Source organism: Patiria miniata, unplaced genomic scaffold (assembly GCF_015706575.1).
Source record: "Patiria miniata isolate m_02_andy unplaced genomic scaffold, ASM1570657v1 HiC_scaffold_5, whole genome shotgun sequence".
Taxonomy (NCBI): domain Eukaryota; kingdom Metazoa; phylum Echinodermata; class Asteroidea; order Valvatida; family Asterinidae; genus Patiria; species Patiria miniata.
The window spans coordinates 25,049,767-25,064,141 of record NW_024037072.1 but is presented as its reverse complement, the minus strand read 5'-3'; the positions used below and the strand labels follow the sequence as shown (position 1 = coordinate 25,064,141).

The window sequence follows — 14,375 nt, the reverse complement described above, 5'->3', positions numbered from 1 at the left end:
CGTACTTTTATTAAAAGCAAATGAAATCTACCGTGGTGGTAAATGAGTTGTAAACTATAACACACAATGAATGGAAGTGGCCAATGGGCCTTATTCACGAGTCGGCCATATTGGATTGAGAGTAAGGTAAAATCTTGATTTTTGGAACATGTGTAGAGAAATGAAAGCAAGTTAATTACTTATTAATTCTAGTCTGCTTCAATGAATAATTTCAAATTGGTAATTAAACGTCTCCTAATGTTTAAAGCTAGATTACAACAAATTGACAGTAAAATAAGGCTGCATTGTGCCTGCATAAATAGTCTGGCGCCATCCCATTGAACAGTTAACAATTAATGAAATACATTCAGGGAACTGGACAAAAATGGCCAACTCGTGAATAAGGCCCATTGGTGCAGCATACTTTGCCCTGTATATGAAAAGAACTGTCTAAACTTATTTAACAAGAAAATGTACTACTTAATAACTTAAACATTTTGTATAATTTTTGTTTCGAAAAATGATAAATATTTCAATTTTGTATTTACAAATAAATTTAATCAACATGTACTTCCTTTAAAACTCTCGCATGTCTAAGAAGCATAATATGTATTGTAATTCAAATAAAAATTGCAAGGTGCCTGCACACTACATAGTGCCAAATATTCTCAGAAATTAAAGAGAGTGCCGTCTTTTACAAAGCACACAATACATGTAACTTTTTTTTCATATGTAGTTCATTACTTTTGTAAAGTGCTCGTTTTCCTTTGAATATAAATTTTGTAAATGTAAATGGCAAAACATACATAAAAGAAAGAACGGTGCTCTATGGTCTTGTCTTTGAATAGGCTGTGTAAAAAAAAAAACTACCCCCACCTCCACCCCCCCTGCCCCCTCCCCACTCCCTACCCTAAGTGAACAGTTTGTTCTTGCATCTGTTCAGAGTTTTAATCAATCATCCAGTACCCAGTAAAGTAACAACCTACTGAAATGAGCTGTGATAAAGGCATTGCCTATGTCATGGTTCATCCCTGGTTACTTCTGGTTCTGTTTCTGTCAACGCCCCTGAAAGGAGCAAGGTTTAGGGGTTAAATATCATACTTGTGATTAATTCACTGACCACTGTTCATCTGTTGTTAAAGTATGACAAATTCAAGCTGCTACAGGCTAATCCAGCGGCAGCCGTTTTCTGCTGAGGCTCAAGCGAGGCGCACTCGGCTAATAGGCACGGGCTCTGGGCTCCTTCGACCAATAGGAATACCAAAATGCATGAGCGCCTCGTCTTTAAGAATGTGTGTGTACGGGTGTGGCACCACAAAAACTGCTTCTAATTTTGTACGCCGAATTACACAATATGTACATACAGCCATAACTAGTCTTATTTATACTATGTAATGTAGAATGTCACTAGTTGTGAAATATAGCTTTCATGCTAGTGCATAATTGTATAACCGTTACTTGAGTCAGCTTTGTCCAGCCTTGGGTTTTCGGTAGCTCGATGTCTCATGGTCTTTCAAATCAAATCCATCATGGCCTTCCCTGTAGACATGCAAATAATAATTTTAAAAAATCAAATAATGATAAGAATTTCAGTGTTTTGAATTTATGTTATCTGCAGGTGGACACTGAGGGATGTAAGCTATAGAGATCATGGGCATGCACTAAACAGTGGTTCATGTTTCCATTGTCTCAATACCTTGCACAAAATATACACAATATTCACTTTTGTGGAGCGCTGTGGTCTATGGTTACGGTGTTGTCCTCGTCCAGGCATTTTGACAAATATCACAGTGGGTTTGAACCCTGATGGGGAACATGGGTGCTTGTGTTCTTGGGCAAGACACTTAACTACAATTGCCTCTCTCCACCCAGGAGTATAAATGGGTACCTGTGATGGTAGAGACCAGAATGCGCTGATCTCGAGCTGCTGCAAAAACTGGTCTCAAGCCTTATGAACAGGAGTAATTGTGAAGCGCTTTGAGACCTTTGGTATATAAAGCGCTATATAGGCACCACATTATTAATCAACATTTGATAATAATGTTCAAGAGTTGTAGTTGAGTCCATCACAATTCATATTACACGAAAAGAATCAACAGGGGAGGAACAATCACAAAGGGAATTCTGTTTTCACAGCTCCTTTGAATAGCTCGTGAGGAGATTTAAAAGTCACATCCTGTGCTTTTTCGAGTTTTACCCCGAAAAATAGATTTTTCTTTTTTTATCAAAACAATATTCACTTTTGCAAAAAAGCGATCCAAAATAATACCATATTTTCTGCAGGTTGGACAATTCCAAAAATAGACAAAAGTAGCGTTTTCCGTTTAAGAAATAAAAAAGGAACTTGTGTCCGGACTTGAATACAAAGTCTCAAAATTTCACTGTTTAAACTAAAAAAAAAATGAAAAAAGTAAGACTGGTGCAAACTGCTTACTGACTGGGTGGACCTGAAATATATAAATCTAAAAATTAATGTGGCCTGACGTTGCGAACTTAGCAAGTTCTTCTTCAGAGGCTAAAACAGAAATGACAGAGGTACATACATTAACATGGGGGTGCACACAAACATGCAGGGATGAAAGAAGAAACACAAAAGGAGGATTAGGTGGGAAAGGTGTGGAAAGATGCAGGGGAGGGTGGATGAGAGAACAAAGAAACAAAGGGAGATGGCAAACCACAAGGGGTCTGGTATGAACAGGGGAGGGACCAGAAAGGGGAAGGATCAAAGGTCACAGGGAGTGGGAACGGACAAAAGAGTGTGGGAGAGAAGGGGGATTATGCGGGGGGGGGGGGGGGGGGGGGGGGAACAGTATGGAGGTGGAAAGGGATGAAAGATGGGGAAAGATGGGGAAACACAAACAATGAAGACCAGGTGGATTATCTGTAACAGAAGACAATGGAGGAAGAAAAATATTAATCATTTCCAAGTTGGATGTTGAGACCATGTGGTTGAATAGTTAAAACTTTGGAGGCTGTTTTGCAGCAGGTTACTTGCACACTAGTTATAGGAGTCATTGCATGGTTTTCCTTTCCAAAGCAAGACAAAAATTACAAAATACAAAAAAACGAGCACTTTTGCAGCTAACCTGAAGCATCTTTTGCAGTAGAGGTCATCATCGCATCCGTGGCATCTCAACGTGGCGTCTTCATTACAGATGCAGCACCACGGCAACTCATCTGGGTCCGGCAGAGCACTGCCTCCATGGAATGGCTGAAATTGGATAGCAAAATAATTGCTGAGACACCAAAAAGAAAAACTGGATTTTGTCTAATAGGCAGAAAATTTCGAAGGTTCTGCTCGGCATTCATCTTACTCTGAATTTGGTCAAAAGAAACAGTGGATGAACAATAACAAAGGAATGCTGAAGTTGTCACAGTTCATTTTGAATAGGTTTTGACTTGGGAATGGACTTGAGAGGACTTGTATAGCAATGGAAGGCTTGTGATGAACTTGACTACAACACTATTGTAAACTGTATTCTAAAATAAATTGCCCATGACAACAAAAAACATGGACAAGGGGAATACATAGGCATGATGGAAAATGCACTGAAGTTATATATGTGCAAGAGGCCCTTCCTTGAGCAGTGGGGGGATATAGGGACAGTGGTTTAGGTGGTCATGTGGTGTAGCACATGCCTGCTACCCCCCCCCCCCCCTCCAACTGCTCAGCTAACCCCTCCCCCCACAACAACAACAGCTGGATCCGCCCCTGTTGAGTATGCCACACAACACAATCCTCGTTCCTGAATGGAGTCATTTACCTTTTTTGCTGTGGTTGACTGAGGCTGGATGTCCTGTGATGTAGAACCAAGCGCCCCTGTCCTTGCCTCCAACTCGTCCTGCTCAAGAAGCTTCCGTTAAAAAAAATCAAAGAAAAGTATAACCAATAGGTTGATCTTAACTCCAATGCATTTTCATTTTTACTAGGAATCTGCAAAACATTACCACTTTGCAGTAAGCCAATGGCACATTCTAAATTGGAGCATAAAGTAATGGGGGGGGGTGCACATAGGCCATACTGAACCCATCAAAGTACGTTAGATTATTTCGACTGGCATTGAAGATTCAGTGAGAAAAATGAATAACAAAAGCATAAATATTCCATAAGAACTGGATACAATACTGATATAATATTGGATGGCTTTGAGGGGGATACAAGAATATATTGCAAGAGCTAAAACAATATTGCACGAGTCAAACATATTCTTGTACCCCCCCCAAAAAGCCATCCAATATTATTTTTATTTATATCAGGCTGACTTGATCCCCAAGATATAAATTTCAGGACACTGTCTTTATTTCTCATATTTCGTCAAATGTTCTTTGCTTACCGAAGCAAATTTCGCGCAGCTCGAAGATGCCATTGTGATTGTTGACAACAGTGTGCGTATACCCAGCTGCACCCTGCATCTGCGTGCGACGCCACCGCACTACGTTCTGTTGACTGGTTGACAAATGTGAGTTACTACGCTCATGATTATGTGGGAGCCAGCGAAATTTGTCAAAATGCCTGGATGAGGACAATATCAAAAGTAATATTGTCCTCATCCAGGTACTTTTACTGACATAATATTGCAGTCATTCGGGTACTTTTTATGAAAGCATACAATACGTTGAAGTATCTTTACCAATGGAAGCCCAATATATTAATATTATTTTTTTGACAAAAATAAATTTAAGAAAACCTCATCAAACGGGAGGTACAAATGTTGGCCCTCCACCAGTAATCGCCCTATTCTTGCTGTATTCCCTCATAATCACCTGTTTGATAAGTCGCTGGCTGGCTGCCTCTTCATCTTCTTCATCATCAGCCTCCATCCCCGCACCTCCACTGGGTCCCCTCTCACCTACTACGGATTCAAAAATCACAGTGTAATTCAGCAAAGTTTAATCCCAGGCAATCACAGCACCAACAAGTACATCTGAAGTCCACTCCAGGCCAAGGGTCTGGGCCTGGCCACGCTCTTGACACTAAATGGCACTATCGGGTCTGATCGTATGACGTCAAAGTACCACATGACCATCCAGTTTCCCCGTGATCGGCCACCATTGCAGTAGGCAAGCATTTGGTTAGCAACCACATTGCGGGCTGAAACTATACAATAAGTCTTATTTTCAGGAAAAAAAATTACCGCAAATTCTTTATCACATGGCATAATAGTCACTACCTGTGCTGTGTTCAGATGTCATAATCATGCCGACCCAGCACTAGGTGTTGGCTCCACGTTTTTCTCAACAGTTTTTGCCATGCATTACAGCATTGAAGACTTGCCTACTACCTACTGCGTGGTGCGCTATACGATCTTTGCCTACCACAATGGCGATACTGACTTTCCAGTACCAGGATGTAGGCCGGGTCAAGTGAGTCATTGAGAGAGCCCTATTCATCAAGGCATATTGGCCAACAGTGGCATGATTTTACCCACAATGCCCCCCCCAAAAAAAATGGCGGGAGTTTTTAGAGCTAACCTGATGTTGTCTTTCCTGTGTTGAGCTTGGCTAGCCTCGCTGCTATCTCCACATCTCGTCCCAACCCTTCCTTATCCTTCTTGAGTTCCTCTTTGGCTTCTTGCATCAGTTTCTGCATCTCTTGCTCCAAGTCTTCCTCCTTGTTGCCTGGGGGAATCACAGCTGTGTCTTCTGCTTTGCATTGATCAAAAGGACAATAGAATAACCAAGCAGTTTTACAATACCTTTGGGGAACAGAAAAAACAACCTGGCACAATCTAACTAGTTAAAAAAGAAAAACCAGAAATTTCTGTCCATGCCAACCACTGTGTAAAACCCTACTGCAACACTAAACTGTAACCCTTGACACCAGGATCCCTCAAACTCCACAAAGATATTGGGAGAAAAGTGCAGAATGCGCCCCCCTCCCCCTTAACTTTTTCCGCAATAGCATTGCAATTTTTTTTTCGTGACCAGAGCTGTTATGACTTTTTAGCCTCGAGCCTTGCGCATCTTTTGATACCAAAAACATGAAAATCGGACCATCAGTACCGAGTTTCAAAATTTTTCGTCACTTGATGGCCGAGATCTTAGGGGAGGGCGGAATCTCCCCCCCCCCCCTCCCCTGGCTGAGAGATGGTCAAAATAACCCGGCCCTTTTAGGGTTAAGGAAAAAACACTGTTGGACAATGAAATATTTAAACACCTGACCAGAAAATGCAATATCAACATGTCAATGTCAACCATCGTGTGTAACCTACTGTAATACACAACTAACCTTTGCCTTCAGGGAACCTTCCAAATTGACCAGGAGGTTTTTTCAGAAAAAAATCAAGGACAACTCACCAGTTATTTCAGTTCCGTCCATCTTGGCATCGATGGCAGCTTCCTCGTGCATTTGTGTCAGTAGGTCGTGGGTTTGCTCATGAGGGGTGCGTTGATCTGGCGGCTGATGTGTCTGTCACAAGTAAAAGGTATATCAATGTTAGGTTTTGCCCTTCACCGACGTATAAACACTGTATACTCAATGTGTTACCTCCCGAGTAAAAGTTGGAAAAATCACTCGGGTGGGACTCGAAGCCCCGACCTTCAGACGTCTTACCACTCGACCATCGAGCTTATACGGGATTGGTTGGCTGGTTTGAATCTGATGTACATAGCAGTGGGTACCACATTTAACTATTCATAAGATGGAATTTTGCGTCAGGTGATGTAAATCAATATTAGGTTTTGCCCTTCACTGACATATAAACACTGTATACTCAGTGTGTTACCTCCTGAGTGAACAGTTGGAAAAAATCACTCAGGTGGGACTCGAACCCACAACCTCCTGCTTTCTAGTGCAGACGTCTTACCACTCAAAAGTAAAAGGTACACGTGAAGGTTCACGGTAACACCATGTGGAAATCTCTTTTGGGAAGATGTGTAATTCCAAAAAAAAATTGTTGGTTGAAAACTTGCCAGTCAATATATCTTTACTATTCACACCATTACGGTCTATGGCCAAGTGTATTGGTGAGGAACAGAAAGACACTGGCCCTGCCTACTCAAGCAATTAGGCTGCCACAAATTTTACCCCAAGATTGCGTGGCTCATAACATCCTCAATCACTCATGGCTCTTAACACGCAAAAGTTTTGCGGTATTCAGAACGGACGACGGGTAAACACGCAACGAGCGAGGCCGGAAATATCTGTCTGCAACCCGCTCACAGCGAGTGAGGCAGGAAATATCAGGGTGTGCTACCCGCAGATGACGGCCTGAACCCGTCTGGCATTGAGGTTTGTGAAAAACAATCCTGCACCTGGGTCCAGTCAATGTCAAAATAATCCCAGCGCGAACTGGTTAAATCAAGAGACTGCCTTGTTACTTACTGGTGCTGTCTTACTGCCAGTGGATGCGGGAGCAGTTGGCCCTCCTTTCAGCTTGTGTAATCTGTCTTCAATCTCCTCGGTGGACAGTGTGCGACCTTGGAATAAACAAATACACGTATAGTTTGATATCCACCTTGCTTTCAAAGAGATATCATGATCCATGCCACACAAAATGGGATGGTATTTTTCGACCCAGTGCTTTCACACAAAAGGGAAAAGGATTTCTATTCTTCTGCACTTCACAACCCTTCAAGTTTTTTCAAAACTACTTTTTGCCCATATAATTAGCACCCACACTTCAAATTCCTTAGAGGTAGGCCTAATCTTCTTCTGTGGAGTATAAATAGCGTACAATTCCTTAGGGAGGTTAAGCTCAGGGCAAGCAGGCAGATTCAGTCACGCTTCACTGCTCTCCACAGTGCTGTTTTTTGGGGGCAGTGACTCTCTGTGTGACACAGTTACTTTAATACTTCATATCCCTTCACCTGAAACAGACCTGCAGGGTTCTAAAGGGTATTTACACATTGCTCTGAATATTGACTTCCCACTAGGCGGATTAACCCTAACCCATCTCACTCCTCCAAAATCCTCCTGGCGGTTTTGGAGGATTCTAGAGGATTGAGGATGAATGGTGATTGAATCAAATGAGGATTCTGGAGGATTGAGGATGAATGGTGATTGAAGCACATGAGGATTCTGGAGGATTGAGGACGAATGGTGATTGAAGCACAAGAGGATTTTGGAGGATTGAGGATGAATGCATTTTGAGGCAGGACTGTCTGATGATTTTGAAGGATTTGGCGTTGGTTATCCTTCATTTAAACACGAGTGCAGAGTTTTGGGATGAGGAGGATTTTGGAGGATTGAGGATGAATGCATTTTGAGGCAGGACTGTCTGACAATTTTGAAAAATTTAGGCGGAGTTGCAAAAATTTGGAAAATTTTGGAGGATTGAGGATGGTTGTAAGCAACAAGGGCCTAGGGGGTTAGGGTTAAGACTTCCAAGTTCACCTTGCCCTACCTTAATGATTATCATAATTAAGTTTCAGTCTACAAGACTGTGATGTCATCTTGTATGTGTTATCACCTGATGCATACATTTGAGCACAAACAATTATTACTGGGTGGTCAATACGTGGTTGCTCTAGCACAAGGCAGTCATTTAATGAGAAAATTGTTACAATGTTAGGGTGTAGAATCCCTGATCAGGTGAAGTTAGTGCGTGAAGTGACATTATAGCAACATTATTTCCCCCAACCTCCAAAAATGCAAGTCTCATAATCTTCATACAATTCAATGTAATGGATATCTGCACAACCTACCGTTTTAGTGTGAAATTCATTTCATGGCATCTATCAATTTCAGTGTTGTAGTTTAGTCCAATTGTAGTCCTCACAAGCCAATCGTATTTCATCCAGATCCCAAGTCACCACTCAATCTATACCAACGAACTATGTCAAAGGAAAGGCACTCCTTTCTTTTGTTCATCCTGTTACTTGTGAACGGACTTGTGAATGTACTTGTGATTTTGTAGTGACTGGACTTGTGATGGACTGTGGATGGGCTGGACTACTGATAAACATCTGATAAATATCATGAAGGCTTTCCTTTTTTTTTTCAATTCCCAGTGAGAACAGCTGTTTGCTGTCTAGCCCCTTACCTCTCATTTTTTTCCTGTCCTCTTTCAGCCTTTCCAATCTCTCAGCAATGTCCCTGTCTTCAGACTTTGCGAAGCCCCTTTTTCGTGATGCTTCAGACAATGAAGGGTGGGACTTCTCATTCTGTTTCTTCTCAAGGGCAGCGATTCTCCTAAACGAAATTGAATATAATTGATAGGTATAGATCTGTTATTTGGAAATGCTCAACTCACCGTAATGACCGTAGCAACTGTATACAATATGAACGATTTATCGTCTGATTTGTTTAGCAAGATGAAATTAAAGGTTTGTCAAATATGATCAGATCGGGTATTAGCCCTCCCTCTCTGGCTGGCAAATTCAAAAAAGCCATCCCAGCAGTTAAAGGGAATGTACTTCATTGGCTTTCGCTGTAATTTTCAGAAATGAACTATTTAGGGGGTTAGTATAATAGATCAAATATTGTTACACTGACATGTTTGAAGCTTTGTGTTCGAAAATGCTGGAAAAACCAAGAAAAACAAAATATTCAAGTAGTCTGGTTCCCTGACTCCACTAAAGATGAAATGGATCAAACATACCAGAAAATTGTAAGGGAACCAGTCTAGCTGGCCTGCACCCGTTAATGAGCATGGAACCAATAGCTAGCAAAACAAAATTTAGACTAAAAAAGAAAATGGTAAATTTTGTGCAGTAATTGAAAAATAGTTAGGTTTTTCCAACGGTGGTCGGCCGACCAGCGTTGGAAATGTAGACAAATATACCATTTTCTTGAAAATGGCTTCACACCAGGTGCCATAATTTTACAGGATGCTTAAGCATGTCATTTACCAACATCCTAGTAAGGTATTTCGTAACAACTTGGTAGTTTTATTTTTTGATGTTTGCAAATGTTGTATTTTCCCTTTAAACTCAATGAGTGACTGTTTTTAAAAGTTGAGTGCTTCCTGCCTACATAAATAAAGCAGGATTGACTGGCTGTGACTGTTTCTGTAACTTGATACAGCTATGCTTTGACTGTAGGTGATGGATAAGTCAGCTGTACTTACAAGTTACTTGCTCTAGTCTGTTGATGGAATTTGACTAGTCACAGCGCCTTCATAAAATGCGATCCGACTGTTGGTGTCTAGACTGTGTATAAGTTATGGGAGGGGAAGTGGATTGACTTTCTGACTGTCTGTGACTATGGACTGGAGGTAGGTTTACCTCCAAGGTGTGACTGACCAAACAGTAGCAGGGTTGTTAAGCTTTCAAAATAGGTAACAGTTAATGTATGATTATCCAAGTTTTGAGGTTTAAAAAAGTTACAAAATTTGTCTCATTTAGTAAATGTGCTGGGAAACAGCATTGCACACCAATAAATATGTGACCACTAGCATTCAATTATCGATGAGATTTTTGTTTATCAAAAAAAAAAAACAAGTTACTTGGCAAAGAGTTGAAGATAATCACTATTCTCTTATATCTCTTGGACATTTTTTGAACCTTTCAATAGACTACGTAAAATGATCTGTTTACTTCTTAAAATTTTCGGGTGGTTCTTGAAAATGCTGGGATTCTCCAGTGTCTGCTTTCTCGCTAGGGGGCGCCGTCAGCTGCTTGTAGCATTTATTGCAGACGCTCTGTTCCTTCGGGCCTTTTCCTGGGATCACAATGGACTTCTCCAGGCATTTGCTACAGAAGGAATAGCCACAACTCTTGCAGCCATGCTATTAAAACAAAACAAAACAGAGAAAGACTTGCAAGATTCTTAAAAATGTGAAATAGGGTGTACCACTCAAAATCCAGAAACACACAGTTTTCCTTCCAACATATTATTAGTGGCTGCATGATCATCAGGTCCAGACAAGGCTCTGGAGTGCTCTGAAACATGCAAAACTAAATCAGGCCCACTTTACTCACAGTTTAGCCAGCAAATTTCTCCAACATTTCCACTGGGGCGAAGAAAATGTCCTCAGTATTGCACCAACCAAGTTTGCAGACTCAATTCAAGTTTTAAAGGAGACTTTTCTTCAATATTTTGCACATGAGAGGGAAGTCAAGTGATTTCAAAATGGGGCTAAATACTAGACTGGTACATGTCCAGCCATGGTCCAACTATTTGAAAAGACTGACCTCTTCATTCAGTGTCAATAAACTGGTGGCTAATTGACTATGGAGAAATGTGTAGTAAAGTAAATTGAGACTAGTTCCCACTTCATGCCACGTTTCTTAAATTCTTTTGGCATGGTTGATTGCTGCAGTACTGAAGCTGTGTTGGACTGGTTGTTTTAGGTGCCAGTCTATTTTCTTGTTTTGCATGTTTTCAATACCTTAAGGCAAAATAAAAAAAAAAACATGTTTAGCGTCCTGCCTCTTTGACAAAAAGGAAGGAGGAGGCCCTTTTTTTTTTTTTTTTCCTTTTCAAAATGGCCGCCCGACACACTTTTCAAGACAACGCGGCCGGGCTATTTTTCAAGATGGTTACCAGCTTTTTTTCAAAATGGACGCCACTTGGACTCATTGACTATTTCCACAGCTTTATACACGGTATAAAAGTCTAAAAATATGATTTCTTTCGTCAGAGATTGTTAAAATTTATCAATTTTTGTCTTTAAAAAAAAAAAAAAAAAAAAAAAAAAAAAAAGGAGGCGGCCTCTAAAAAGGAAGCGGGCGGGGACGCTAAACATGTTTTTTTTTTACTTCGCCTAAGTTTGGCAACTTCGCCTAAGTTTTGGGACTCTCATACACAGTATTGAGAGTCCCAAATTTTCGGACTACATCAGGTCCTGAACCCCAAACTCCCTTGGCACTGCTACTCCCCAATTAAAGCACAGGCCCCAACTACGGCTTGGACAGTCCCAACTATAGGTGGGGGAGTCCCAACTCGGACGATATGCAGCAGTACTTCAGCGTATCGTCAGACCCCCTAAAGCTACGCCGTGCTATCTCTACGCACTCGCCTTCAATTTGTGTGGGACAACTCGCACGCGTTGCAAGCGTTACCTGCGCAGATTATGGAGGCCAGGAGGGTCGAGGATAGTAAGCACATGACAGAACTCTAATATTTTCTGGTATTTGGTACCTGCATACATAATTTTTGGGCGATCGTGTATCTACGGGCCCGGTTCCTAGTAGGCTACTATATTAAACTATAAGGGGAAAAAATCCACTTTTAAATTATTTGACCTAGGCCTACCAAACTAGTTGGCGACATCCCAGGTAGGCCCTATGTCATAGATAAAGGGCAGGGTTTTGAATTTATGAGGAAAATTTGGGGGTAAAATGACGATGACAACGACAAAACGCAACACGAAAATAAAGATGGCAACACTGCGCGAAGTACCGTGAGCGCGCGATGTACCTTGAGCGCGCAAGGCGCGCTGAATCGTACAGTACCAACCGTAAACCGCATAGGAGAACTGTAATTTCTACCCCAAGAAACTGTTCAAAAATTTAAAAAACGGTGTCATTATATTGAAAGAAGTCTGCTTAAACTTTAAAGTTTAGGTTGAAAATGTCATTTTTGATTAAGAAAAAACACTAGCTGAGTGACTCTAATTTGATTGAAACAAAACTGGGGCCCTACACTACACCGTACACGATCGCCAATATTTGTTGTTCGTTGCAGTATGTGGTACTTTACCCTAAATGAACTTTTTGGGGGTTAGGGTTAATTCCCCCCCCCTTTCGCGCCCCGCCCCCTCACCCCGATATGGCCTAGCCCGACTGCGTCTGGCCGTACAGTACTATCGCAAGCTCTGTAGTACGGCCAGACGCCCGATGCTTCCACAGAGACTGAATTTTTTTGGCCGCCGATGTAGCGATTTTGCTACATCTTTCGATCGCGATTATCTTTTCATCCAGGACACAAATTTCCAAAGTTAAGGTTCGTAGTCGTAGAGCAACTCATACCTTTTCGAAAAAACGTTCTTTGGTCTCAATATTTTCATCCATCTGGCCACAAGACGAATTTCAGTCATCAGATTCCACAAATATCGTCCCCCATGCGATCCCCCATGCGATTTCAAAATGGCGGCCGCGCTGTAATGTATGCATTATGCGAGCGCGCTTGGGCAAGATAATGAATATGCATCATAGTTTATGACGTTTGTCGGACACTCAGCGCGGCTGGCCATACAAACACGAGGTCATGAACTAAATAATGCATATTCATTACTTGCCCAAGCACGCTCGCATAATGCATACATTACAGCGCGGCCGCCATTTTGAAATCGCATGGGGGATCGCATGGGGGACGATATTTGTGGAATCTGATGACTGAAATTCGTCTTGTGGCCAGATGGATGAAAATATTGAGACCAAAGAACGTTTTTTCGAAAAGGTATGAGTTGCTCTACGACTACGAACCTTAACTTTGGAAATTTGTGTCCTGGATGAAAAGATAATCGCGATCGAAAGATGTAGCAAAATCGCTACATCGGCGGCCAAAAAAATTCAGTCTCTGTGGAAGCATCGGGCGTCTGGCCGTACTACAGAGCTTGCGATAGTACTGTACGGCCAGACGCAGTCGGGCTAGAGAATGTCAGACAAGTCGACCGTTGAGACAACTCGACTCGGGACAAGTCGACCGTTGAGACAACTCGACCGTTGAGACAAGTCGACCGTTGAGACAAGTCGACTCGGGACAACTCGACCGTTGAGACAGCTAACGTGCACGGCACGTGCACGGTATGGCCACGCGGTTGAGCGGAGATGCGCGCACAGGCCCGGCAAAAACGAACGATGTGCACGGACAATCACGCTGCGCTATATTGGCTCTGCTCTGTTACGTGTCATAACTCCCAAACGGCGATCAGCCGCCGTCAAAATCCCCAGTACTATCCCCAAAACTAGGCCCAAAAACATGCGAGGCGACTTGTCTCAACGGTCGACTTGTCTTTCCATTTATCGCACATACGGTCGAGTTGTCTCAACGGTCGAGTTGTCTCAACGGGCGACTTGTCCCGAGTCGAGTTGTCTCAACGGTCGACTTGTCTGACCCCCGGGCTAGATATGGCCAGGCATAACGATTAACGTTACCTCTCTCCTGAATATTCCAAACTTTTCTGTGCAACTAAAACACTTGCCGTCCATTCTCAGTTTTTAACCATATCACAATGGCCCGCTAAATCGTGGCATAAATCTAGACCCTACACAGTCTCGAGCTGTTCTAAACATCAGCAGTAGAAACGCAAAAAAATTCACGCCCGAATAAATTCTCTCATCTCGACGACCGGTCTGGCGCCCTCTCGCCTGTATGGATATTTTTGGGTACGTGCGCGTGCGTTGTTATTGTTTTTTACTCGGTCAATCACCCCTGCACAGGCTCTGAAATATCTTATTAATATAAATTAGTTAATATTCATTAATAACGCTAATAACTAATTGCATTACCTTAATTGTAATATTTTTGTCAGATATGTATAATTGTAAATTTTGAATTGCAATACTAG

The 14,375-nt window shown here is 41.9% G+C and overlaps 1 protein-coding gene across 2 annotated transcripts; it reads right to left on the bottom strand.

Annotated features, from left to right (window-relative positions):
• Positions 1-1,318: 1,318 nt before the first annotated feature.
• LOC119740868 (abscission/NoCut checkpoint regulator-like) lies at positions 1,319-14,195 on the bottom strand. Of its 2 annotated transcripts, none has more exons than XM_038216325.1 (10): positions 13,963-14,195; positions 10,459-10,649; positions 8,964-9,112; positions 7,304-7,398; positions 6,277-6,388; positions 5,452-5,625; positions 4,744-4,832; positions 3,744-3,833; positions 3,066-3,190; positions 1,319-1,518 (listed from the first exon to the last, which is right to left on the bottom strand). In XM_038216325.1, the coding sequence occupies exons 1-10, from the start codon at positions 14,014-14,016 to the stop codon at positions 1,443-1,445; spliced, it is 1,155 nt and encodes a 384-aa protein (XP_038072253.1). In that variant the 5' UTR covers positions 14,017-14,195; the 3' UTR covers positions 1,319-1,442. The 2 variants fall into 2 exon arrangements, with proteins under 2 accessions (XP_038072253.1, XP_038072254.1); XM_038216326.1 differs by having other exon boundaries at positions 5,452-5,622.
• Between the last annotated feature and the right edge of the window lie 180 nt (positions 14,196-14,375).